The 27,260-nt window shown below is 35.3% G+C and overlaps 1 protein-coding gene across 11 annotated transcripts in view; it reads left to right on the forward strand.

Annotated features, from left to right (window-relative positions):
• baz (par-3 family cell polarity regulator) overlaps window positions 1–27,260 on the forward strand; it is a 459,446-nt gene that overhangs the window by 377,105 nt on the left and 55,081 nt on the right. For 9 of the 11 annotated variants that reach the window (XM_083120313.1, XM_083120316.1, XM_083120309.1 and 6 more), the window contains exons 4-17: window positions 251–552; window positions 3,859–4,062; window positions 5,986–6,158; window positions 7,601–7,711; window positions 7,979–8,097; window positions 9,223–9,414; window positions 10,489–10,611; window positions 12,146–12,248; window positions 15,203–15,529; window positions 21,105–21,281; window positions 22,532–22,620; window positions 23,447–23,586; window positions 23,818–23,943; window positions 27,050–27,178. In XM_083120313.1, the coding sequence (XP_082976439.1) occupies window positions 251–552; window positions 3,859–4,062; window positions 5,986–6,158; window positions 7,601–7,711; window positions 7,979–8,097; window positions 9,223–9,414; window positions 10,489–10,611; window positions 12,146–12,248; window positions 15,203–15,529; window positions 21,105–21,281; window positions 22,532–22,620; window positions 23,447–23,586; window positions 23,818–23,943; window positions 27,050–27,178 (2,315 nt within the window). The remainder of the gene's footprint in view (window positions 1–250; window positions 553–3,858; window positions 4,063–5,985; window positions 6,159–7,600; window positions 7,712–7,978; window positions 8,098–9,222; window positions 9,415–10,488; window positions 10,612–12,145; window positions 12,249–15,202; window positions 15,530–21,104; window positions 21,282–22,531; window positions 22,621–23,446; window positions 23,587–23,817; window positions 23,944–27,049; window positions 27,179–27,260) is intronic. The other 2 variants (XM_083120318.1, XM_083120317.1) reach the window with 2 other exon arrangements.

The raw sequence follows: 27,260 nt of genomic DNA on the forward strand, positions 1-27,260 counted from the left end.
CCTGCACTCAACGTGATCTACTGTATTACTGAGGTTAGTAACTGCTTTAAAACTGTGCCAAGTTAAAAACTAAGGACACCTCATATGTACCACCACTGTCAGTTCTCTTCAAAGAATGTATAAACAAACTTTACAAAAGGAGTTTGGTTTCTTTTTTTACAGGCCTTGTATTTACAAGCTGTGGTTATGCAAATTTTGAAGAAAATATTGTTCTATTTTGCAATAAGACTGTATTTTAATTTTCTTTTAGGATGGAAAATATGTCCACATTGAGAATGGCTACCTGTCTTGCGAATGGGATGGAGATGAGGAAAAGGGGAAGTCAGCGTTCACCCGTTTCGTGAGAGATAGCAATCGTCTGTCCATGCAGATACTAGGTGACAGCCCTAACTCTTATAAATGGGCCGATGCTGCAGATCGTGCAATTTCCACTCATCTGGCTAGTCGAGTATATCTGTCTCAAGATGGAAGGAAAGAACCTTTAGGTGCCAATAGTTCTAGTCCAATTCAACCTGGAGATTCCGACGTTGAAGATGAACTGAAATCTGACAAGTATGTTGTTTCATTTGTGTATGTGTTGGTTACGTGTAGTTGTTTAAGTAGCACAATGTAAGTGATTTGTGACACAAGAATGTGAATTATCAGACTTTCATCGAAACCTATAGTTCCTGTTATTTTGAAGCATATATATTATTATTATTATTATTATTATTATTATTATTGATTATTGCATAAGCATTGAAATTTAAATCTTTCCATTATATTCACCATGCTATATATAATTTGAAGGGCTCAGGGGTAAAATATGGTGACATTTTGATCATTATTGAGTTACTTAAGCAAAAAGGTTATTAGAAGCTATACTGTAGATAAATTGTTTTCATGTTTTGTTTACAATTTCAGAAGCATTGTGTAAGTCCAATGCAAATTGCATGACATGGCAATTACACGCAAAAATTGAAGGATGATTCTTTTTACTCAATAGCTCAATAATGACCAAAACGTCACTTATCATGTTTTACCCCCAAACCCCTAATTTAAAACATTTTAGTGGAAGATAAATTACCATGAAGCCACAACATATTTTGGACTGAAATAAGTATTTTAAAAAATTGCTTGCTATTAGTTATCAGTAGTGTGTTCAGGAATTACAGGAGGAAGTTAAAGATGTAGCTATGTCATTATTTTTTAGTCATCAGTTTTGTGTTTTTCTCACTCAGATGCTTTGGAGGGCACCTTATCTAGCCAAGAACCTACATTAGCACTGTTCAACGTAAGCAACATATACTAACAGAAACAAGTACCAAGAATTGTTTTGTTTCATAATTACCACTTCAGTTGCATTAAACCAAATGGTGTAAGTATGTGACATGAAGGAAGTAATGTAAACAAAAAATGATGTATGTACTAGGGAGCATCATGCCATTCCTCCTATTCTCGGAAGATGTGAAAGAAAAGAAGCACCAATTCTATAGTTTGTCAGAAACTCATGGACTGGTTGGTTTGAAGGGGCAATCATCCTCATCCTCCTCTTCATCGATCCACATCTGTATACAGTGTTTTTAAGTCACCTAAACAGTTTGGCATCATACCCAGTTGATTGATTTATTTGATCTATTTTTATTCATTATTTTCATGATGAAGAAATTGTTCAAATAAACAGGCAACTTCTTATCTGGTAATGACATGCTTCTCAGTAGCATGTACATTTTTATTTATTTTTCTTCCTTTACACCACACATTTATACTATCGGTTTTATCACAACAGTAGGTTCAATTGTGGTGCCCGACCCTGTGGCCGAGTGGTTAGCACATCGCGCTGCGACGCCAAGGGTCCCGGGTTCGAATCCCGGTCGGGCTTGGTTGTTTGTGAATGTCCATTCATCAATTTCATCATTTCATCACTCATCCCCATCTTCGCAAATTAGCCAAAAGGCACAAAACGCGAAGTAAAATAAACTAAATCAATCAATCAATCAATCAATTGTGGTAATTATGAAAGAAAACAATTATTTTCATAATGAGCAAGATATTATGCAAATAAACAGGCAACATCTTATCTGGATATTGATTAACCTCATATGGTGTGATTATTTCTGTGCACAAAACGAAAATAAGGAAATAGTAAAAAGTACCTATGATAATTTTCAAGATAGAGACAATAGTAGAGTTTACTCTTATATAAATATACTTTTGTAACTTGTTACTCCTGAAATCGAAGGTTTCAACTGTTGCACTTTTGCTCTGTAAGTAAATGGGGTGAAATATACACATAAGAACAATAATAATAAGGAATCACATTCCTTGCGAGTCACAAATGTATGTTCGAGCTAGAAGGTGAGGAATGTATATGTAGATATGTTTGTGTATAGAATTTGTATTTACATTTTGTATTTTTATGTTTATTTTGCATCACATTTGTGCTATTTTTGGCTAAGTGCATCAATGAGGATGAATGATGATAGGTGAAATTGATGATAAAACACTTGCAAAGAACACCCATGTCTAAGCCAGAACTCGAACCAAGGAATGTGTGTGTATATAACTTATTAAACATAACTATAATAAGAGTATTTTGGCATACAAAAATATTAGTTAACTCAAAGGTACCACAAGAGAAATAAAATCTAGTGTATATGTCCAGTCCTCTGTAAATTGCAAATTGCCATTTTCATCATCATCATCATAATTTCCTACTTTTGGCTATGTACATTTTTGGGGGTTTCTACATTTCATGGTATCTGTTTTAGATGCTTTTTTGTGTGTAGAGGAGGCTTTTATTTCTGGGTCTAATTACGCTTCATGCTTTTAGTTTTAGTAGATATCTTTTTGGCAGTCTTTTGAAGAGCAAAAAATTCAATTCATATATATATTGGAGAATAGTTGATGTGGCATTCTAATAATAAATTCAAATTTCCTGTTTGTAGATGTGAAACTAGGCAATATGGAATTAGAAGAATTAATTTTGCACTTAAAAAATAATTTAAACTTAGAGTGAACAGAACCAGAGTATTTTTTTCTATAAAATTCATATAATTGCCAGATTATTTGTACTTGCTTCTGTTTATCAATATATACAGTGTGTCTGGCTTAAAAGTATAATAAAAGAAAAACTAATAACTTGTAAGTTTATTAAGATATTTCCATACAGTTTTCTTCTACCTATAGAATAACTTAAGAAACATATTTTTCATACCTAATTTACCGCGATATGTACACCATTAGTAGCACGACAGATGTCCAACCTATTTTCAAGCTCCGTGCATGTGTTGTACAGCATTACTGGAGTCACATTCTGGATGCGAGGTCGTAGACCAGAAAGATTATGAAGTCGTATTTGGTACACTGGAGAGTAACTACTACTATGGACATTACTCCGCTTGATTTTTTTTCTGTGCGGCTTTGTAAAGTCTCAAGTGTACGAAAGACGAGATCGTGACCTTTCTGATCCACATTTGTGCATCAATGTGTTATACATATAGAGGTAAATTAGGTTTGTAAAAAAACTTTTTGAGTTACTCCATTAGTAGAAGAAAACTTTACGGAAATATCTTAATAAACTTACAAGTTATTATTCTTTCTGTTATTGTACTTTAGCCGGACACACTGTTTTATGCAGGCAATTTAAGGTGCTACTCTACTGTAGTTTGTTCCAATTGATTCTGCCGTGTCATTTTTCATAACATAATGAATTTAGAAATGAAGCTAGGATTTCATATGCTCTGAAAATAAAATGCTCAAAACCGACTGGGAGATCAATACGGTAAGATCAATCTTGCAATTTGCTCGTATAAATTGGTTGAATAGATGTATTCTTATTTCAGTAACACTAATTTTTTTAATGTTTATCCATTCCAGTGTCGAATTTGTTGTTATGCGAAATGAAAGTGGCCCACTAGGTATACATGTTGTTCCTGACTATAATAGATTAGGAAAAGATAGAGGATTATTAGTACAAGGAATAGAACCAGGAGGAAGGATAGATAGGGATGGACAATTGGCAGTATATGATAGGATTGTAGAGATTAATGGCAAAAGTTTACTTAACATTCCTTTTCCAAGGTAGGTAGTTTTATCATATGTTGGAAACATATTGTATTTAATGTAACATACTTTCACAATGAATTTTCATTTTCCTTATGTATTATTAGCATATTGCTATCAGTTATAGTTTTACATATAGTAAGTTCTTATTTATTGTTTTCAAATTCCAGTGCTGCCCAATTAATGACATACAGTCAAATAAAATTACAAATATATCTGCTTGAAATATGAACAAATATATGAAGGACTTGCATAGTTTTCTTTCTTAATGAAATTGATTACAGGATGTAGAAACAGTAAAAATCAGAAATGTCCGATCAAATGGAGTGCCCATGTAGGCAAAATTCTTGGTGCTGTCACCTTTGAAGCAACCGGTCCCGAGTTCAATCCCTGATTTGAGGTCAAAATTTAGTGTTGACTCAGCATCATGAGAACTTTAATTTTGAGGCCAAATGTGTTTAGTTGAGAGAGTTTTTACAGCAAGTTCATAAAACACAATGCTTTACTTAAAGTATTTTCTTTAGTAGTTAACTCATACATGGTATTGCCATGCATTTCTCAAGAATAGCTTAGTTCATTGTAGTTTACTAGTGTATGTCAAAGTCTAAATTTTTCCTGCAAGGGGTAATTATTGGTGGATTTATCTCTGTATATGCATTCACAACCTTTAATCTGTCTCTTCTCTTTTCACTATTTCTCTGTTCATCATTTGTTACATGTGTAATATGTACTTTGCTAATTGGTGTAGGACCCATATTGAAGAATGTACTTACTTGTCAATATTATATGAAACTATGGCATAATAAGTACTAAGTAATGACCTAAAGCCTGTTTGGCAAAAGAAGAAACTTGAAACTTATATTTTTGTCTTTTCCATCAAAAGCCAGGGAACCGCTGAACCAATCGGCTTTGTTCAGTTGCCGTGGTTAGGTGACATTCTCATGTTTTTTTGCGTTGCCAAATTTTTCGTTTAGAGTTGTTTTTGAAACAGGGGCACCCTCAACAAGGCCAATGGTTGCCACGGCATAGCAAGCTAATGGGTCTCAGATTCCCTGCCTCTTCCTAAACTTTCCCTGAAGTTTGTTCTTTGGCTGATCGGGCTTTAGTGTCAACTTGCAAGGTTGATAAAGTGTGCTGCAACAGCAAAAATTTCACGTGGAATCAATATTTTTCATATTGATTAATAGCAATTCCTTATCATTTGATTCATTGCAAGGTACTTTACTGTTTTCTTTTACTTATACTACACACATCATCTTCAACATATTTTTTGAAAAAAAAAATAAAGTATTTCCATTCATGCTGTATTTCATTACTATGCAGACTTTGATGATACTAATGTGTTTTTCTTCATGATATTCAAACATGACATACATTTAATACTGCATGTTGCTTGACAGTGGACATCTCAGAATTTATATAGTTTATTAGTTGAATGGAGTAGATATGAATACAAAAAATATATATAAATTTCGCAGATGAATATTATATTGCATCTAAGCTTGAAATATTTACACTAAGTTAATAGCAATACTTAAAGGTATACATCACATTTATTTGTTGTTGCTCACATATAAACACTTTTTATAATCTTCACATAAGACTAGCAAGACATTCTCAGAATATAATTTTACTTTAGCAAAAGTTGGAAAGCACATCAGAGCGTTATAAATTAAGGAATTAAGTGTTTCAACTCAACTATGCAAAAATACATAATAGAAATACATTTTGTATGGATCTGTACTTTGTATTCTTTAGATTATTTTGATGTTTGAGTATACTCATTTGTTATGCATAGTAAATACTATATATTTCATTTGAAGTTAGAGAGAATGTTATAAAAAATGTAGTATTCGAAGTTATTTCTAAGATATAAGATTTGTAATAAATATTATATTAGATGTGTGTAAATTCTACAAGATTGTATATTTGCTTTTCCAGAGTACAGGAAATATTTAAAGATGCATTAAAGGCACCAGAATTACAACTCCGTGTAATAAAACACAGAATAACAATAGATCACATAAAGAAACCTCCCCCACCTGTCTTTCCAAAATCCATTACTAAAATGCATGAGGACAAGGAAAATGGAATGGTGGAAATTGAAGAGAGATGTAAGTGAACGAAATCACGTGCTCTTTTTTCATAAACTGTATGTTTTATTCAATTAATGATATCTGTCCTACGTTGATTGAATACATATTACTGTATATGTATATAATGTTTGTTGATATAACTAGCATTTTCAGTATACATATACTTTTTTCTATAAATTTTTAGTGTATCTTTGTTTGATTTATTAATTTTGTTAGCATCACTATTCTGTCACTTTTGCCTAATTGTGATGATGAGGACACTTGCCAGACAAGGAAACTTTGGTGGTGAGTTCGAAATTCTACCATTTAATGCCACCAAGTCAGCCAGTGAGTCTATCTTCATGTTATGCACATTGATGATAAAAGAAGCTGGCAACTTTTGGAAATGAAATGCAGGATTTTTTTTTTTTTTTTAATCAATCAAACACATTACTTGTGCATTTTACCAGGATGTTATATGATGAAAATTAAAAATTCTTGAGTTTATTCTCAAATATACTAAATAATTACCAATTGTGTATTATTTTCTTGTAGTTTACGGTTATTACAAGCATAAGAAAACAGTTTTTCGTTGTGACGTTTCAGGAGAACACACGCTCCTTTCATCAGACATTTATTTATATTTTGACTAAAGATACAGTTATAACAATGGTTCACAATTTTTTAAACAAAAATAATCCGTTATATAATGGATGTTGTCAATGTTACTTTGTTGTAATATAGCAACCTAACTCTGAAAAGAAGCAGTCTGTTTTATTTTTATTTCAGATAAAAAAAAAATTGATCACTTTATTTCTTATTTAAAATTATGAATCGCAATTATCATCAGGTAATTCAAAGTCGTCATTGTTTTCACAAAATTTCTAGATGTTTTCTGTTACATTAAATTTTAAAGATGGTGAAAAAAAACTGTTTTCTTATGCTTGTAATAACCGTAAACTACAAGGAAATGGTTCTACAATGCAAGCAATGCGTACATACAAGAAAAACTACAATTGTGTATTGTGTTTTAATACTAATGAGTCATTGCTTTGATTAATGCAAATAAAAAATACAAACAAAAATGCTGTTAATTAAACTTGAATGTAAAACTTGAAAGCAAATGAATCTTGAGTGGTGTGATTTATTTTTTTACGTTAATTGATAGTGGGCCATAAGTAAGATGAATATAATAATATATGTATGCAGATAATGCTGAAAGGGACAGGGAGGATGAAATAATGCAATCCCATTGCTGTGCACTATTTTCAATCTCTCTCTTTCATGCAAGAAATTATGAAAGTGTATAATCTTAAAAAATAATAAAGACATTTAGTTTAGTTAACATGGGAAATATCATAATGGTTTGGACACTTCCGTTTCTATTATTTTCCCTGAACCCACAAGAAACTTAGTAATTATCTTATTAGAATGTACATTCCAAAATGAGCAAGAGCTGATTTTCCAATATTTTCATTCAGTGGTTGGTGGAAATATGAAAGTTGCAACCGTCTCTCCAACAAAGAAGGTACCCCAACCTCAAGCAGCTCGAAGTACAAATAGTTTGCTGACTGCAAATACTAGGAAAATAGGTGAGTGCTATGTGTTGCTTTCCCAATTTGTATAGGACATTTTTGTCAAAAAATTTAGATTCCAAAATGAAAATATGCTACGAAAGCTTGAAATTGAATAATTAATGCATTTGTTTTCAATTTTTCTTCAGGGAGTGATTAATTCAATTTAGAGGCAAGGTAACTTCAAAAATTCAAAGGAGATTAGCATAATCATTGTATTAAAAACACTAGAAGCAATTGAAATGGATACTTTCGTTTATAATTGCATAAAATTTTATTTTGTAGGCAAGAAAATAGAAATAGAACTAACAAAAGGATCCCATGGTCTTGGATTTAGCATCACAACAAGAGACAACCCAGCAGGTGGAAACTGCCCTATATACATAAAAAATATTCTTCCAAAGGTACGTAATAATTCTCACTGGTTGCTTTGCACCTTAGGAATGAAAAGTATTGATAGGAAACAATTCCCTGCCCTTTCTGAACCAAGCTCCTTGCCCACCAAAGTTGAACACTGCTTTCAAGAAATAAATATGCTGACCAAGGCGGTAATTTATTTTATTAAAAACCTAAACTAAACGTAACGTTTCAACCTTCTAGCAAGGTCTTCTTCAGACTCTAGAAGGTTGAAACGTTAAGTTTAGTTTATGTTTTTAATAAAATAAATTACTGCCTTGGTCAGCATATTTATTTTTTCATAATCATGGAAACAAGGCTTAATGGTGTTATAACTGCTTTCAATGCACATGACTGGAGGGACTTTGTATGCCATCATCGAGAGAACGTAAATTTGTCTTTTCCTCTTTATTTTGCATAACCTTTCTACCACCACTTGTGGCTAATTGCAATGATATGGGGAAATTGAACAATTTTCTTATTGTACAGGGTGGTCCATAAGCTGTGAAAGGGTTTCAACAATCCATAACTTTTGTATGCATTGTTTGACTATGCACATTACATAGGGGAGATTTCTTTACGCTTACGTGTGAAAAGTAATTTCATGAAAACTTTATTAACTCTTCAAATAACTTCTGAGACTTATGGGCCCATCCTGTACAAAGGCAATTGATCACAACAATTCAAGTTTTTTCTGGTGTTCAACTCAAGTTACTATCCTGAAAAAAATTGAAATTTCTATTGTTACACCACCATCACCATCACCACCACCATCACCATCACCATCACCATCATCACCATCACCATCATCACCACCATCACCATCACCACCACCATCATCACCACCATCACCACCACCATCACCACCACCATCACCATCACCACCATCACCATCACCACCACCATCATCACCATCACCACCATCACCATCACCATCATCATCATATTTGAAAAAGATGACATCAATTAAGCTTTTACATGCATTAAAAAGTAAGAAAATGGACGAATTTAGCTATTTATGGAAATATTTTATTAAAAATTATTGACAGTATTGGGTGATACTGATAAAGGTCCAATTAATCGGTCCCATTCTTAACAAATATGTAATTAATGTGAAAAACATTCATTAATAGGGAGCTGCAGTAGAAGATGGGAGGTTGAGACCTGGCGATCGCCTCTTGGAAGTAAACGGAATTGAAATGACTGGTAAAACACAAGCCGAGGCTGTTACGGTGCTCAGAAACACTCCACCTGGAGGGACTGTTCGACTTGTTGTTTCAAGGCAGGAGAAAGGAGAGGAGAGTCCCAGGCTTCCAAGGCAAATTGTAAGTCTTTCGTAACAGAGAAGTGCTTAGTAGTGATTTCTTTGCTTTTTCTTGAATGCCTTATTATTAATAGTGATATTTGCACATGTCATGCTATGTATTAATATTTGGTTATTTTTAGCTGATTTTTTTTAATGGGAGAGAATAGCATTTTCATTTTTTTAGAAAACAGCATGTGATGGTGTAGTGGTGGCTAGAAAAGGATTTTTTTATTTTTGTACTAAATTTTTTAGAAATTATTTTATAGTTTTAAGTTTATGCATGGTATAGTGATATTAGCTCCATGCCATATTTAGTAGATACTGCAGTATATATTTATATTCAATTGTACCCATATTGCTGTAATATACATTGTTTACTTTATAGGATAAAATGTAAAAAAAGTCACTGGAGAAATTACATTCCTGTTGGCTTTTGAATCATAATTTAGTAATATAGATGTGTAAATTTCAAAATACGTATTTCCGAATCATAAAAAATAAAAACGAATGTAAGAATTATATGTTTGATTTTACTTAATGATCCCTCTGTAGGGACTAAAGTCACAAGAGATTGTTAATGAATGGTGAACACTGTTGATTTTCAACTGTTTATTAAACTTGTTCGCACAATAGTTGCCCAATATTTATTATTTTTATTTATGAATTAGTAGGACAACTTAATCGTTCACAACTTAATCTGTAATTTCTATAAAGAGTGCTATATATCTGAATTAAGTTTCCTGCATGAGATGGTATTTTATTTATATGGTAGACATTTCATCTTGCTAGCAAGAGAATATATCTATATTGAGGTCATATGTAGATTAGTATTTTTGGTGCAAATTTTCTTTTTCAAAAACTTTATTAAATTTGTGGCAGGAAAACTTAATGAGATCTCATGCAGGAAAGAGATAATTATTTTTACCATAGAGAGAGAAGGAAGTTAATACAAAACAATATGAAACATAATAAGCACAGCAGTTGCTAGTAATGTTAGTATGCTGTGTATATGCATTTATAGTTTAATGCAGATGCATGTAAACTTGGTTTTTTTGTGGGAAATTGCGAGTCTAACATTTTGCCCATCTTGTAGGTACCTCCTGAATCGATGGCGAGTGAAGGAACTCGTTACTTTAATTCATCTGTTCCGAATGTTCCCTATCAGCCTACAGGGAATCATGAGAAGAGAGTGGGACATCAGCTTCCATTTTTTGAGGTTCCCACTTCCTTCCTTATCCTATTTATTGACTCACACATACTTAACGAAAATTCTTAGTATTCTCTTTAAAACAAAACATGTTTCTTAATGTCAAGTATTCATGGTTTACTGGTAGTTTTGATTGCAAATAATGTCTTCAATTAACATTTTCTTCCCTTTTTTTCATCTGAATTAAAAGAAAATGCCCGAATTTAAATTCAACATGTGTTTTTGACATTAAAAAACTCTTCTGTAGATCTTCACTGTTAATATGCACACATGAACTTTATACACTGTTTTTAAATTTGGACAGCACGTGTAGACATCACTTATTTTCTAGTATCTGATCTTTTACTTCCTGACTTCCTTATTAACACATGCATGTGCTGAAGTTAACAAATTCTTATTCATTTAATTACATGCTGCTTGCTTACATTGGAAGGTTTTTCTGCATGCATATTAACATTTGAATGCTTCAATATTAGATATAGATTTATGCTTGAAGTGTTTTAATATGAATTATTAGTGTTTACTTAATTGGTGTTTAATTAAACGATTTAGCTTATTTTTGAAATAGCAATAGAACTTAAAGCTATGCTGAGAAAAAAAGGAATGTATTACTAATTCTAAAACTACATAGTCACTATGTTAAAATGTGAACTGTAATTAGATTTTTTTGTTACTGATATATACACAGTATATTTGAAAATAACAAATTTTTAGATGTTTTGGAATGTTATCACATTTTCTTTGCAGCTGACAAAAGTGTATGTATTGATTTCATATTTGTGTTCATTTCATGATATATTCCTTTTGCTTCTCTTAAATTTTTGTTACTCTTATTCATAACTGTACAAATGTTTTGGCACCTCCATTGCCTCAGCATGCCCCTTCCCTCTTTAGCTATGGGTCTCAATGGGACAGGAAAAAAATACAGCTAGCTTTCTGACCTTATAAACAGTAGGAAAAGAGTGGTGCCAAATGTGTGTTTTCAGAAGGATGTTCAGTGTGTACACTGGGAATTTGGCCAATGTCACAATGGCCCAGTTTGGCTCTTACAACAGCAACAAATGTTTCTACTGAGCATTGTTTTAATTTGCATCTTTCTCCACAGAAGGCTGCATTTGTAATTATCTCAAAGATAACTAAAAACATAACAAGTAGTGTACATTAAAATAGCTAATGTCATCCCAAAGGGTGAGGATGGGCATTTTACTTTTCTTGGAAAAAAAGTTGTCACATGGAAAGATTAAAAATTATATCACTGTAAGAGTCATACCCCCTTCACTCTTATACAGTCATATTTCTCTTATATGAAATTTATGCACACACAAAGCTATTAAATAAGATTAGAAGTCTTTATTTGTGTCTAAATCAAATCTTATATTATTCATAAAGGATTGCAGGTGTTTTTTATTCTCTGTTGAAGAATTGATTTCTTAAAAACAAAAGTGAATTACATGACAGGACATGTACTTTATAATATCATATTTTCAGCTTTATGTAAATATCTGTACAACGTATATTGATTTTCTTTTGTTCTTGTTTTTAGCCTCCTGAGAAAGCTAATGATGATGGACTCACCTTCCCCTGGAAACACAGAGAGATTCTTACATTTGACATTCCTGTTCACGATACGGAGAAAGCTGGCCTTGGTAAGTAGATAGCATGTTTTGTACAATAAATTTAGTGCATGTGCAGTTGTTATTTTTCTAATGTAGGTAGGAACATCAGTGGTAAATTAGAGAGTTTCATATTCACAGAATTAGTTATATGAATAGACCTTGTTTTTTCGGTGTTACTTTTTCCAAATGTGGTATTACATATTTATTTTTCCCAAAATTCGCCTTTTTATATTTGCACACATTTTCTGCCAAATATACCTGAAATTACATTCAATATGCTTTTAAACTAGTATTTTAATTTATAAATCAAAACCCTGTTTTTTGTACTAATAGATAAGTCTAGTTTAATAGACTTATGTAGCCACAAAACTATTGAGAATATCTAGGCACACTTTAGTACTTAAGTATGTAGTAGGGATGGATAAGAAGTTTTGGCCAATACCGATAAAATACCGATATAAAATTTGGCATTGCTGATAATCTATATTCTATCGATCTGATGTAAAGTTTCAAATGGTTCACTGACCTTTATGATGGCAATGCAAAAGAGGCTGCATATTTGGGCACGTACTTTTAAAAAAGTAAGGCATGAAGATTGTATGTTTATATCCATAAAAATATAACGAAATGCAAAATTATAAGATATTTATAGATATATCGGATTTGTAAAATTATCAATAATTTTATCGATTAATCTGTCCCATCCCTAATATTTAGACAACAGCGAAAGCAGACCACACAAAGATTCACGTGTATGCTCTAGAACAGGGCATGAAATTTCAAGTTTGAAGTCAGTCGCCAGACTAAAATCTTTGGTCGCCACTATTTTATATTGATAAGTAATAAAAATATGAGCAAGTATTAAAAAGAATTAATGTTTGTGTATCGTTGTCGTTCTGCACTGAGGTACCACTTATCAATCGCAGCTGCTGGGTCAAACAGGGGGGGGGGGTCCATTTACAGAAACTCGGAGCAAATCATCCAGTGTCTCAATCTTCAGAGAGTTCCTGTAAGTAGTCTTCAGTCTGTTGTGACAGCTGAAACCTCTCTCACATGAAACTGTGCTCACTGGTAGAACAGCACAAAATGTCAAAATCTAGAGCAGATTGGGGAATCTTGTTGAACACTCCTCACTGTGAATTTTCTCCAGCATCTGATTCAAAGTCAGAGAAGGAAACAAAAGTTTGTATTCTGTCCACTCTGCTAACAGAACATCCATTTTCTCATTATGAAGGCTTGGGTTCAAGTACATGTAGAGCTTCTTTAATTCTTCTATCCCAAACTGAAGAATATTTTCTTTGGGAGGCGGACCCAAAGTGTCGAAAACATGCAGAGATGCAATCACATCTGTTGATATAGATTGCAATCTTTCTGTGATGTACACCTTCGCATTGTTAATTAAGTTTCCTCTAACAGTCTGAAACTCTTGCTCTCCATTTTGAATGTTTGTGAGCTGCACATCCCTGATCTTCCCTGAAATGGATACTTGGTCCAAGAAATCTTGTTTGCTTGGTCCAAGAAATCTTGTTTGCTTGGTCCAAGAAATCTTGTTTGCTTGGTCCAACATTAGATTCTAGGTCATCCAGTGTTCAATTCTTATTTTCAGAGATGCAATCAAAAGATTCTTATTTTATAGTGCCACGCTTAAAGGGTTCAATTTCCTGTAGAAATCCAAAAGGAAGTACAGAAGCTTAAGAAAATTAAATTGCTTCAAACGTTTCAGCAAACCCTTAGCTTTAGCGCCATAATTGTCTTTTCCATGGGCCACCTATTCAAGCTTTCATGATTGCAAGAGAGCTCTTACAGCACTTCTTGCTGGCTAGCCACCTAATAGTGTGGATATCACTCAGTTTTAGAATTTCTTCTATAACTTCTGCCGTTTCTCTCAAGACTTCACTTTTAGAAGAGCCATGATAACACTGAAAAATATTCCTAATCACGGAATAAAATGCTCTATGATATTCAACTTCACGACATGCATCCAGCACAGCTAACTGCAAACGGTGTGCAAGGCAGTGAATATTTATCATTTTATTACAGATAGCTTTAATTTGCACAGCCTATCCTTATTTGTGCCCGACCATATTTGCTGCAGTACCCAAACCTACAATGTAACACTTGTTTCTGTATTTATTTGAACCTATTGCCTTATCTAAATAATCAGTTATGGCTGTGAAGTAGCCAGCAGAAGTAGAGTTTGGAAGCTCTATTACTCCTATAATGTCCTCCTTGATGTGACCAATAATTTGCATCCACTATCGAACATACACATCCATCAATCAGAAGGCTGATGTATGTATTTCTCTGGAACCACTTCACTCACAGGCAACTACCACCGAACCAAAAAAAAATTAGGTAAACATAAACGTCAACCAACCTTCACGAGTGCATTTATCACATTCTTTTGTCAACAAAGATTGGACACTGGCACGCGCGAGAGCAGTTCATAACTGTGAAAACAGGGTTTTTCCGTGCACAAGCAAGGAGTCTCGGTTGGGCCACGGTCTGCTCCACTCTAACCCCCCCCCCCCCCCTCCCCACCTCAAGTCCGAGTGGAGGAAAAGCAAAGCAGGGAAAATGGGTTGGGTTTGGTTTAATGTGCATCCAAAGTGGTAGCATCCCAACAGTTGCAGAACTGTTGTGCCGATTAGATGGTATAGGCATTGAGTGGACACGGGGTTTTCAATCGGCTCGCTTTCCAAAACCACGTACGAACGTTGGAATGAGATGTTCGGGCGTGTTTGACACATATTTGAAACAATGAAATTTTAGTCGCCAGCCCCAAACTTTTTTCGCGCCCTGCTCTAGAAGGAATTCTAAACATGTAATATTTCATATTTTGGAATATCATACCAGTTTTTGAAAGGAGAACAACATTCGAAAACAGCTGCCCTGGCATCGGACAGAGGTCCTGCCGGGCCTTAATAATTATGTGTATTCTGAAATTTTGCACCTTAATTTATCGATGCTGTTTATTTTCACAGGCGTGAGTGTGAAAGGGAAAACCTCGGCAAGCAACAATGGAGTGTCACAGGATCTAGGGATTTTTGTGAAAAGTGTCATTAATGGTGGTGCTGCTTCACGAGATGGTAGACTTAAAACGAACGATCAGTTGGTGAATATAAATGGTGTGTCGCTACTTACCAAATCAAATTCAGAGGCCATGGAGACTTTGAGGAAGGTGATGCACCAGGAGGGACCAACACCTGGTATCATCACGTTGACTGTAGCAAGACGTGTACCTTCTCCGACAGAGAGTTATTCTGGATCGGGACGGGATTCGGCCAACAGTTTAGTCACCAGTTCCTCAGGTAATGCAATAATGTACCAGTTCATCAGGTAGTGCAATAATGTTGTGCAGAGGAGGTACTGTTAAAAATGCTCAGTGTTGAAAACTAAATACATTTTAGAGTGAAATATTTACTCTTGGGACAAACATTACTTCTTCAATATTTCAACATAAGTTTAGAAATAGAGTTGAATGTATGTCTGTATCAGCACTCAAATCTATCCAGTTCTCTGGGGATATCACCCTGAAGTGACAAGCAGCCCTTGTTGCCTATCACTTGATAGCTGGCCAGTGAAATGCAACCTTGTGCAGCTCGATGTCACTGGTGTGAAGGATTGCTATTGATTGGTCCACTCCCACATGTTATGAAGTTTGAAAATTTGTTTTAATTATACTTTTATGCAAGGATAAACTAATCAGGACTGCACCTTCTGGGTTCCATGTGCAACGTCCATCCCGGTTGTACACCATTCGTCACAAAGTTAGTCCGCTACTCGTTTAGTCGGGAACATGAGAATCTGCAAATCATCAGGGCTTGCTGGGTAGAAAAGAAAACCCAACACTGTTTTCAAAGTTAAAACGCAGTTTTATAAACGCGTATATTCATAATCACTTACCAGTACAACACTAGAACATTTCACTACTAACGTTGGTATATTCCCTCACATAAAGCGAAAGTCAAAGAACATAATTAATTGTTTACTTTCAACTTATCGGCAAGAAGAAAACTCGAAAAACCAAAATCTATACTTCAATTCTCTCCGTTTCCAAGTTCTTATTATTTTTCACCTTCAATTGTTTTTCAAACTCAGTCTGTCATCAGGTGAGAAACATTCAGGTTAGTTCACTTCCTCGGCTGAGATTAGAAAGTGACGTCAACACGAACAGATTTTGACGTATTTATAAACATGTATAAAAGTTGCAACTACAACTGTATCAGTATAAGTATAATTATCTGTGACAACTTGAACATTATTTGAAATAACAAACATTTTAAAAATCTTAACTTCTTATAAATATAAAATCTTAAACTCTCAGGTTCGTTACAATTGCCCCTCGTCCGGGGAAAATTTTTGATGAAATTGTAATTTACAAGTTATGAAAAAAATTTCAGTACATAAAGAACATTGAAATATAATTTTCTTGACAATTGAATGACTCAATCTTGGCTTCTCTTCATTTGACAAGAGCTCAGAAGGGACGTAGTTTACAGTATCCAACACAGAATGTAATCCAGGATAGTTAATCAGCCAATAAACAGTGAATTCAGGCAATGATTCATTCCATGATGGTTTAATAGAATAACAGGCTTCCATATATCTAGTTTCTTCTCCAGAAAGACTTTATAGAAAAAGGTACAGGGTTCGATAAGCAATGAACTCAATCAGTACTTTCCAATAGCACTTCAAACTCAACACTCTTCTTGCTTCTGTGCTTCTGTGCCTTTAAATTCAACACCAGCAATAAAATAACTCCTGCTTATAGGAATCAATCCAAATATTTATTATATGGACCTTCTTTCAGAGGTCTACGGATTTATACATCCCGATTCTATCCTCATTCTGGACTTTTCGGATGTACCGCACTAAATATATATCTGGAAAATCCTCCTTCATTTGATCAGGAGTTTTAACAAACAACGCATCAACTGCATTCTTCTCAATACTTATTTCTGCCTGGTGCAGTTTTTAGATAAAGCATTCGCTAGAGGAAGTCAGAACCAAAACCTTCTTAAATGGATACTTTGGTGCTAAAATTCATGTCACTAATATCATGTTCTACTTGTCTACCACCTAGCACTATCTTCTTAAGGCTTCCGGAAAATATACCAGTTTTACATTCGGAACCTTATGCACTTGACTGCCTGAAGATACATTTTTGGTCAACAAAAAGAATTTACATATTATCCTTGTATTTTACGTCCCGTCGAGTTCACTTGCCTAAACGAAGAGGAGGCACTTAGTAAAGGTCGACGTTTGTTTGACATGATTGGGATCGCTGGTTGTGCAGAAACTCTCTGGTAGTCTTCACTGCTTCTTCCCGCTCTGAGGCAACGTCATGTCTTGGTGAGAATGAACCACAATTGTCACCTCTACGTGGTGGAGAGTACCGTCTGAGCGGACTACGGCTACGTCGTTCTTCGTAACGCCATTTGTCTGGAGAATTCTGCTCTTGTTCTGGACGAGGCCTGTAGAAATTTCGCTGTCTTTGGTTTTGATCTTGGTTGAAACCTCTCCTGCCTAATCCTCTGTTGAATCTTCGAGGTCGTGAGAAATTTCCTCCTCGACTCTCTGAATCCGTCTGGATATTCCGGATCTTAAAACCTTTATTGCCTGCAGCCTCTTTATTCTTAGAGTCTTCTTTATTCTTCCAGGCATCAGGGTCATCATAAATATCGAAGTCCTTTAAGAAATGTGTCAATTCATCCACACTTCGTGGAGCGTGCGCCAGACAAAGATTTCGAATGCGATACGGCAACTGTCCAATGATCAAATTAAGAACTTCACTCTCATTAAAATTGTCAGCTAGGTTTCTGTACGCTGCGTAGACACTCCAGGCAAAACTCTCTAAGTTGTCGTGGACCAGGTGAGAATACCTTCGGTTCCTCACAGCCGCTAGTTGTCTTTGTTTCGCCTTTTCTGATGCAAATTCATCTTTAAAGCGTACGCAGAAATCAGCATAATTCACAAAGTTGTCCATATTACCAGCTAACCAATGCTCAGCCTTGCCGGTGAAAACCCGAGGTAATAATTCCAATCTATAGTGCTCAGGCACTTGCATTAAGTCGAAACTGACATTTAATTCACGCAGATATCTTTCGGCAGATTGAGCTTCGATATCGCCTTTAAACTTCGGAATGTTCGAGATATCAGCCATTCTGGGCATCTTAAACTCTGTTCTGCGTCGAGGAGAAAAACTGTCATTACTATCCTTTTCTCTAGGCCTCTTGCATCTATCAGAAGTTGTGGTATTACCGGGGAAGAATGGGTTTGGAAGTACAACAGGAGGTTCATAGGCAGTAGCTTCTGGATTCAGTCCTCGGATTGGATCAGGCACTATATCGGAAGAGGTTTCTGGTCGAATCTGTAAATTATGGATCTTTTCCTGCAGTTCACTGACCCTACTTATAATTGTAACTGTCTGTTCCTGAATTTCTTGGCGAAGAGATACTTCCATCTTTTTAGCCTTCTCATGGAGAAAATTAACCTTTTCTCCAGCTTCCTTTATTTCAACTTTCTGTCCTTGCACTATATTTTCTATGAGTTCTGTTCGTTCACCAAAGGTTTGTAGTGCTACATTAATAGACTCTACAGAACTCTTTAATTCTTGAACTCTCTCTGGAGGGTCACATTCAGATTCTCTTCCAGACTGGACAATTTCAAGGCAGGTTTCCATATTCTTCTTCAATTGCTCCTGTTCCTTCTCTATCCGTCCTTGTCGAACTGTTAAGAACTCTAGCTGCTCTTCCACAATTTCCTTTACCCTTTCGTCCACCTTTTCAGTGACTTTAATACTAATCTTTTCTATCTCTCCTCTGACGCTCTCTACCTGTTCAAGTTTATGTTGAGAGAATAGAGCCTGTAACTCTGACCTTAGTTTTATATCTTCCTGTATCCTCCTTTCTTCCTGGTTTTCAATCAATGCACGGAAAATATCTAAGTCTTCTTTTCTCTTTCTCTCTTCCTCCTCTTTCTCTTTCCTTCTCTTAACTTCTTCCTCTTCTTTTTCCTTCTTTCTCCTTTCCTCTTCCTCCTCTTTCTCTTTCCTTCTCTTTTCTTCTTCCTCTTCTTTTTCCTTCTTTCTCCTTTCCTCTTCTTCCTCTTTCTCTTTCCTTCTCTTTTCTTCTTCCTCTTCTTTTTCCTTCTTTCTCCTTTCCTCTTCCTCCTCTTTCTCTTTCCTTCTCTTTTCTTCTTCCTCCTCTTTCTCTTTCCTTCTCTTTTCTTCTTCCTCCTCTTTCTCTTCCCTTCTCTTTTCTTCTTCCTCTTCTTTCTCTTTCCTTCTCTTTTCTTCTATAGACTCAACTATGAGCTTAAACTCCATCATCTCCTTCTTTCGAACTTTCTCTATCTGAGCCATCTCTTTCTTACGCTGTTTCTCCTCCTCTATCCTTTCCTTCTGTCTACGGTCTTCATCCTCCTTTTCTTTCTGGTTTCGCTCTGCTTTATCTTTCATCAACCAATCAAGTAGCCAGTGATCTGATGAGGGTTTGGTAGGAACGTTCGGTTCTGGTTCTGTTTCTGGTGATGACAAGCATGATTTGCATCGCATTTCTTTATTTGATGCCAACGTTACTTCCTGCCCATCACAACTACTATGAAACCTCTGCAAACATTGGCAACACTGGAAAAATTCCCTGTCATTGGTAAGATCATCACAGCATCCAAACTTTGTTTCTGCATCCATTGTCGTTCTTCCTCTGCTTCGCAGATTCATTCCTGTCGCGTCTTTCTCCATTCTACTACACCGTCTATGGCTCTTACCAGTTAATAACTTCACTTCACTATCACACTTTTACCTTCGTGAATTCCAAGGACTTTCAATATCACCTTCGTGAATTCTATGGACGAACACTTTCAGTATGCACTAAATCGGGTATCACGTTTTAATTGCTAAAATAACTTTGCACTCAAGCCCCCACGATTGTACCAAAATAACTATGCACTCGAGCCCCGCGTTGGTGTGCCAAAATAACTATGCAACGTCCATCCCGGTTGTACACCAGTCGTCACAAAGTTAGTCCGCTACTCGTTTAGTCGGGAACATGAGAATCTGCAAATCATCAGGGCTTGCTGGGTAGAAAAGAAAACCCAACACTGTTTTCAAAGTTAAAACGCAGTTTTATAAACGCGTATATTCATAATCACTTACCAGTACAACACTAGAACATTTCACTACTAACGTTGGTATATTCCCTCACATAAAGCGAAAGTCAAAGAACATAATTAATTGTTTACTTTCAACTTATCGGCAAGAAGAAAACTCGAAAAACCAAAATCTATACTTCAATTCTCTCCGTTTCCAAGTTCTTATTATTTTTCACCTTCAATTGTTTTTCAAACTCAGTCTGTCATCAGGTGAGAAACATTCAGGTTAGTTCACTTCCTCGGCTGAGATTAGAAAGTGACGTCAACACGAACAGATTTTGACGTATTTATAAACATGTATAAAAGTTGCAACTACAACTGTATCAGTATAAGTATAATTATCTGTGACAACTTGAACATTATTTGAAATAACAAACATTTTAAAAATCTTAACTTCTTATAAATATAAAATCTTAAACTCTCAGGTTCGTTACACATGATGTCATGAAAAATGTAATTTGTGAGTGCATACTTCTTTGAATTACCTAATGATGACTTTGTTATGAAGTAAAACACATTGTAAATTGCACATGCACTAACATGGTAATCAGGAAATCATTTGGATCAAAATGGGGATTTGTTTTCTGATCCTGGAATTGTAACATCTGCAGACCACTAGTGTATTCAATCACCTTCAACCATTAAACAATTTTTATTATACAATAAATAAGATCATTTTAAATGAAATTTTCCTACAGTTGTTTGAATGTTACCTTGTATATTTATTTCCAGGAACAGAAACACTTGGTGCCAAATCTGAAAGTGAGGGCCAAACGCCAGATAATTCTGGGGCAAGTGAAAATTCAGATAATACAGTGATTTTTCTTCCATATAACAACAAGGAGGTTGGTTCTGAAGAGAGTAACTTAAATACTAAGTCAGTCTCCAAAATAGAAGATAAGGATCTTGGTAAGTTATAGCCAAAATTTAAACAGGCATAAGTTTTATTTTCCTTATGTTCATAAGGTTCCCATTAGTGAAAGTATAATCTTGTTTGGATACAAAAAATACAGTGAGTAAAAATGTATTTTTTTTTTTGGGGCTGAGCTGATACTGCTTTGAACAGATACCCATATATTACCAGTTGAGCCTTCTTTAGAAATGCCACTCCAGTGCAAGAATTAATTACTTCTAGTCCAATCTTGTATTAGTTAATAAATGTTTTAAGATCACATTTCATAGCTTATCTTAGTTGGATTCATGACTTACTTTAGTTGGATTCATGATTTACTTAGCTTGTATTTGAAAGAAAAATAAACTGATTCCTGAGAGAAAGGGCCTGGTGCCTGAATTACTTGTAGTTTTGTCTACCAATATATAAACTGTTACCTATTCCCAGCAATAATGATGCTTGAAAACTGTAACAGTTAAAAGTTGTTAAAAATATTGATTAATATTAGTGGATTAGTATTACATTTCAATTATAAGCATCAATTTATCAGAATTTTGTTTCAAAATATTAAGTATTACATCAGAATATTACCCATGGAATAAATGGAAATTTTGAATTTTGCATAATTTCCAGGTAATTAGACCCTGCGAAAGTGCTGCATTGCATTTTTCAGACCTCATGAAGGACAAAATGCTGGAAATGTATTGGCCAGTATCAGTAAATAAAACCCAACAGATTCTTTTCCAATACATGGGTATCGGCTGATACCAATACATTGGCACCATTGTCAGCTCATCCTAATTTTTATAATTGTGCAAGATGTGTTTATGCTTCCATAATTGCTACTACTATTTCTAATAAAAAAATCTCTACATTCTATGTAACTGTTAAAAGGAATGAAGAACTTGTGTAGATAAAAACTGATTTATCCAGTTTCCAAAAAAAAAAAAATAATAATTAAGAAGCATCTTGTGCATAGTTGGAGATCAGTTAGTTCATTGAACTCTCCAGCCTATCTATTGCCTATTTTTGTGGGAGTAGGAAAAGGTTTATTTTCCATTTGCCTTGACTCATCTCACCCAACAGGTCTAGGTGCCAGGGCTTGCCCTGAGTTGATATTTTCCTGGAGATGAGGCCTGCTCGAACGGTTTATTATCCTTTATCCAGTTTCCAAATTGCATGCATAAACAACTGAACATACAAAAGTCTTGCAACCAAAATCATCAACCATAATTAGTTACTAATAAAATTTTCATTATTATTTCAGGAAATCTTGATGGTGTTGCATTGAGGAATCCTGTAATTGACAGGTTAACAGGCCAAAATAATGCTCTCCGGAATGAAAGTTATTACAGGGTAAGTGCTAAGTTCTTTTTTAATGTAGTAACATTCTCAGAGTAGATATCCAATTTACAGAGATGAAATTATTCATTGTGCTGATGTAGTAGCAACAGTCTGAGTCCCAATTTGTGTGGTTTTGTGTGAAAGTGTTTAGGATTGTTGGGAGTCAAGGATAATAGTTTACATTTATGTGTTTCTTATTTTATGTAACATTTCTGTCACTTTTCACTAATTGAAATGATGAGAATGATTGATGATTAGATTAAATTAATGCAAGAACACTCATACTCAGGCTGGGATTCAAACCTGGGAACTTTGGTGGTGAGATCATAATTTGACCACAGAGCTGGCAGATAGCTTATTGGAATATATGAAATCAACAGAGTAGAAAATTGTAGTTATCATCATAAATTTGAGACATTTAATTAACATTGTTGCTAACTATGATAGATCACTTGCAGTAAAGTAACAGAAAGGATTCATACAAACATCACTAGGTATGATAATGTCACAAGTGGGATATTATTTATATTTCTAATTGCTTATTTTATGACACTTTTTTGTTGCCATAGGTTAATCATGATTATGAGGGTGAACGATGATATGAAATAGATGGCAGTGATTGGTTCAGGTTGTTGGTTATTTACTGTATAATCAAGGTCCATCACTGTCCATGGTTCAGCAAACTTCTGTTGGATGGTATAACTTGCAAAAGTTGAATAGTTTACATACACACACAGACATAAATTCACATGCATATACATACATATTATATGAATGTTTTACTCACTGTTACAGGAGAAAAAGTAATACTGATTCTAATTTCTATCCTATATTTCAGGCAACCCATGAAACTTGGAATACAACCATGCTTATGAATGTTGTTGACAAGCTGGGAAGTCCAACTGTAAATCGGCCATCAGGAGAAATGATCATGATTGAGGAAGAATATGTACCTCACAGGCTGCCACCAAATTCAAGGTGACTGCAAATTATTACAACTATGTATATTACTGTAGAGTTCAGTAAAATACACTATTTTAATTCTGATGACTGTCTTGTGAAAGTAATATTTGTTCAATTGCTTTTTTTCTCACAAATGTTCCCATGCAATTTAATTTTTATTATCAAACATTTTCCACAAATTCTTAATTTGTCATATTACATGCAATTCTTTTGTTAAAATATTTATTTTTTCTTTTGTATTTGTAGGGTGGGGAAGGCAGAAAACGTGTTGTCTGGGGACAGAAGTGATCATGAACCAGATGGCAGACCTTCAAATCAGCAAAATGAAAAACCTGGACCTCCAAATGGCCACGACATCACATATGCAAGCCAGTAAGTATGATAAATGTTTAAAGATAAAAAGCAGGCATTTGCATCTTTGAACAGTTTGAAATTCTTGTAATTTGTGTTGTTATTGAGATAGGCTAATATGTTATGTATGTATGAAAAGAGTAACTGAAAAAGTTGTAGTTCAGCAGTGACAGCCTGCAACCGCAGTACCTGCCAGTGATGCCACGTGACCTCTTTTTGCAAAAATGGCTGCTATTTCGATGGAGAAGGCTTTTTGTGCTACAGTGCTACAGAGTTTTGAAAGTCTGTGTCCGCTACCGCAGTACGTGGTAATTTCAGCACCGAATTTAAAAAGATTCCACGTAGCAGACAATCCATCTATGATTGGGCAAGGAATTTTAAAGAGACAGGATGTCTCTGCAAAGGCAAAAGGAGTGTGAGGCCATCAACATTGGGGGAACAGTTAGAAGAGATCCAGGAAATATTCCTCCAAAGTTCAAGCAAATTCGGTGCTGAATTTGCGACTCACTGTGGTAGCAGACTCAGACTTTCAAAACTCCATAACACAAAATGCCTTCTCTGTTGGGGTAGTAACCATTTTGGGAAAAGTGTTCATGTGGCATCACTGGCATTTATACGGTTGCAGGCTGTCACTGAAATATTACTTTTTGAGTTACTCTTTCCGTATGCAACAACACGAGTTGCACTTAATTCGAATTGTGAATTTATTTTTTGAATAACACTGTATTTATGAGCAAAGGCAGTGAAACATTTTGTACTTCAACATCATTTATTTGAATGTTGGTACTGAATATCAGTAGTGATTTATTCATACACCCCTAACACCCATATTTTTTTCACAAAGTCCTCATTTATTTTCATAGAAAATTCTGGATAAACCCCCTTATGTGAATAAACCTAGAAACAAAATCCTATAATCTACTGTGGTAGCAGTATATCTATAATCCTATAATCTACAATAACTGAGAGATTACCCATATGACACAAAATAAAGATGTATACTTATTGCCAAGCATAAAATATTGTTGAACTACCTTATTGGCGGTACGGGGATATAGCAGTAGAAACACTCGTTATTCATTTTTGACCACTATTCCATATATTATAATACTGAGACCCTGCAGACCCAAATGTGGACAAGAAGAAGATCCCTCTCACTTACCTAAGCACCGTCTCTCTCCTGTCCTGGTACCTCCTCACTTCCAGAATGCCACTCTCTCTCCTCACTCTCGCACCCACCTTCTCTGCACACTTCCCCAAATGGCATTCATCGATCAGGCATGACTTCCTCCCGGCCAATGTCACCACTTTTCATGAACTCAGCAATGACATTGTCCGATTGGAACTTGCACCTGCATTCCTATTTCCAGATCTCCTTCTCTGTCCACAATATACAGGTGGTGAAGAAAAAAATATGAACACCCTGATGTGACACAAAAATCTTTATTCGTGGGAAGTTGACACAACCTTGGCTGAAATTACATCATGTATCCGACGTGGGGTGTACAGTCAAGGACTATAACAATTCCACTAACTTTCAATGGAATCGTTACACCCCAGAAGTGTCCATAACTTAACAAATGCAGGTCTTGCACATGTTCAAAGAGAAATGTTTCCTCGTGCAAAACTGTCTATAGTTCAGCAAGTGTGGCTGGAGGTTGAAATGTAGTTCAGACTTTGGCCTCCAAAATACTCCACAAATGTTCAGTTATGTTAAGATCAGGCAACCGAGGAGCTCATATGAGATGTTCCACTTCATCTTCGCACTCACTGAACTATGCGTTAATGCACCAAAAAGTGTGAATGGGTGCACTGTAGTCTTGAAATGCAGGTCATTCACCAGGGAACACTGTCCGGATCCCAGGATTGAGATGTCCAGAATGCTGCAATATTCCTCTGCTGTGACCCCCATGGAGGACTACAAGTGGTCAAAGACTACACCAGAACATCTCTCCCGGCACCATCATCGAACCCCCACCACGTTTAACAGTAGGAAGGAGGCATTCAACATGAAAAACTTCTGCAATCGTTCTTCACACCCAAATATGCCAGGTGGTCTAGAATAATGTGAATGCAGATTAATCAAATCCAGGTGACCTGTCCCCACTGCTGCTGTGTCCACCCTCTGTGCCCTCGGTAACATGTTCGACGCTATGTAATATTACATGGTGTCATCAATGCTTGGAATAGCCGCTTTGCCATGAATGTTCCTAGTATGCAGGTCCCGTTGGATAGTTTTGGTTGATATAGATGTCTGGAGATGGTATTTCATCTCGAAGGTTATCTGAGACACCGTTATCTTGTGCTTTTGGGTCACTATCCACTTCAACACCTGCCTATCTTTGCCAGTAAGCTTCAAATTTCAACCACTTTTCTGCTACGAAAATGATGCCTTACTTTCTTTATTGTAGGCTGTCATCACATTTGACACCGTGCTCTTTGCAACCCCACAAGGTTGACTGTTTTCGTCACTGAGGCTCTAGCCATGTGTATTCCAATGATCATGCCATTTTGAAAGTGAGAGGTCGAACATAATAGCGTTTGGCTGATAGCAGAATGTTATACAACCCATACGACTGCTGCTGATACACTGATACCTCTACCTTCATGGTCCCTATGTGGCAGATTTCTGTACCAGGTGGCGTGGCTGTACTGCAAGGATGAATTGCGACCTGTTGTTATATGGGTGTTCAAATTAATTTGTCCACCACCTGTATATCTTACATATGTGAGCCAAAATTACCCAGTTTTTTAAAAATGTTCTGTAAGAATAAGTAAAGTCTGCTTAGAAACAGTCTCTGCCAAATTTCATGTGTGGTGTCAAGAATTGAAACATAGTGTTATGTATGATCTATGTTGGAAAATGAATCTGGGAGCTTAAATGTTATTGAAAGGTGTACCAGTTCTTACAGTTTCTCACTCCTAGATAAATGTTATTTACTTTTATATACTTTCTAAAAGCACTTGGAATACCTTGTTTTCGTTTTCTGATATTTACACATCTAGTTTTAACTTATGTGGTTAGTCAGCAGAAAATTGGCTGCAGAGGTGTTCTATCCAGTCAAACCAAAAATTCATCTGCTACTTTATTACGAAAATTAATTAAATATTTGTATTTCTTTTACAGGACATCATTAGAAGATGCTGCAGCTGGTTTCTCAAGGGATGCTTTTGGTCGACAAAGTATGTCTGAAAAACGGCATGCTGCTTTGGATGCAAAGAACACCGATACTTATCAAAGAAATAAAAGATTAAGGTAAGAGATGCACAAACCTTAGAATATCTTTCCAGAATGGGGTATCCTGTTCATTTACACACTTTCATGTTGTCCAGATTAC

The sequence above is a fragment of the Lepisma saccharinum genome, chromosome 4, assembly GCF_977018435.1.
Source record: "Lepisma saccharinum chromosome 4, izLepSacc3.1, whole genome shotgun sequence".
Taxonomy (NCBI): domain Eukaryota; kingdom Metazoa; phylum Arthropoda; class Insecta; order Zygentoma; family Lepismatidae; genus Lepisma; species Lepisma saccharinum.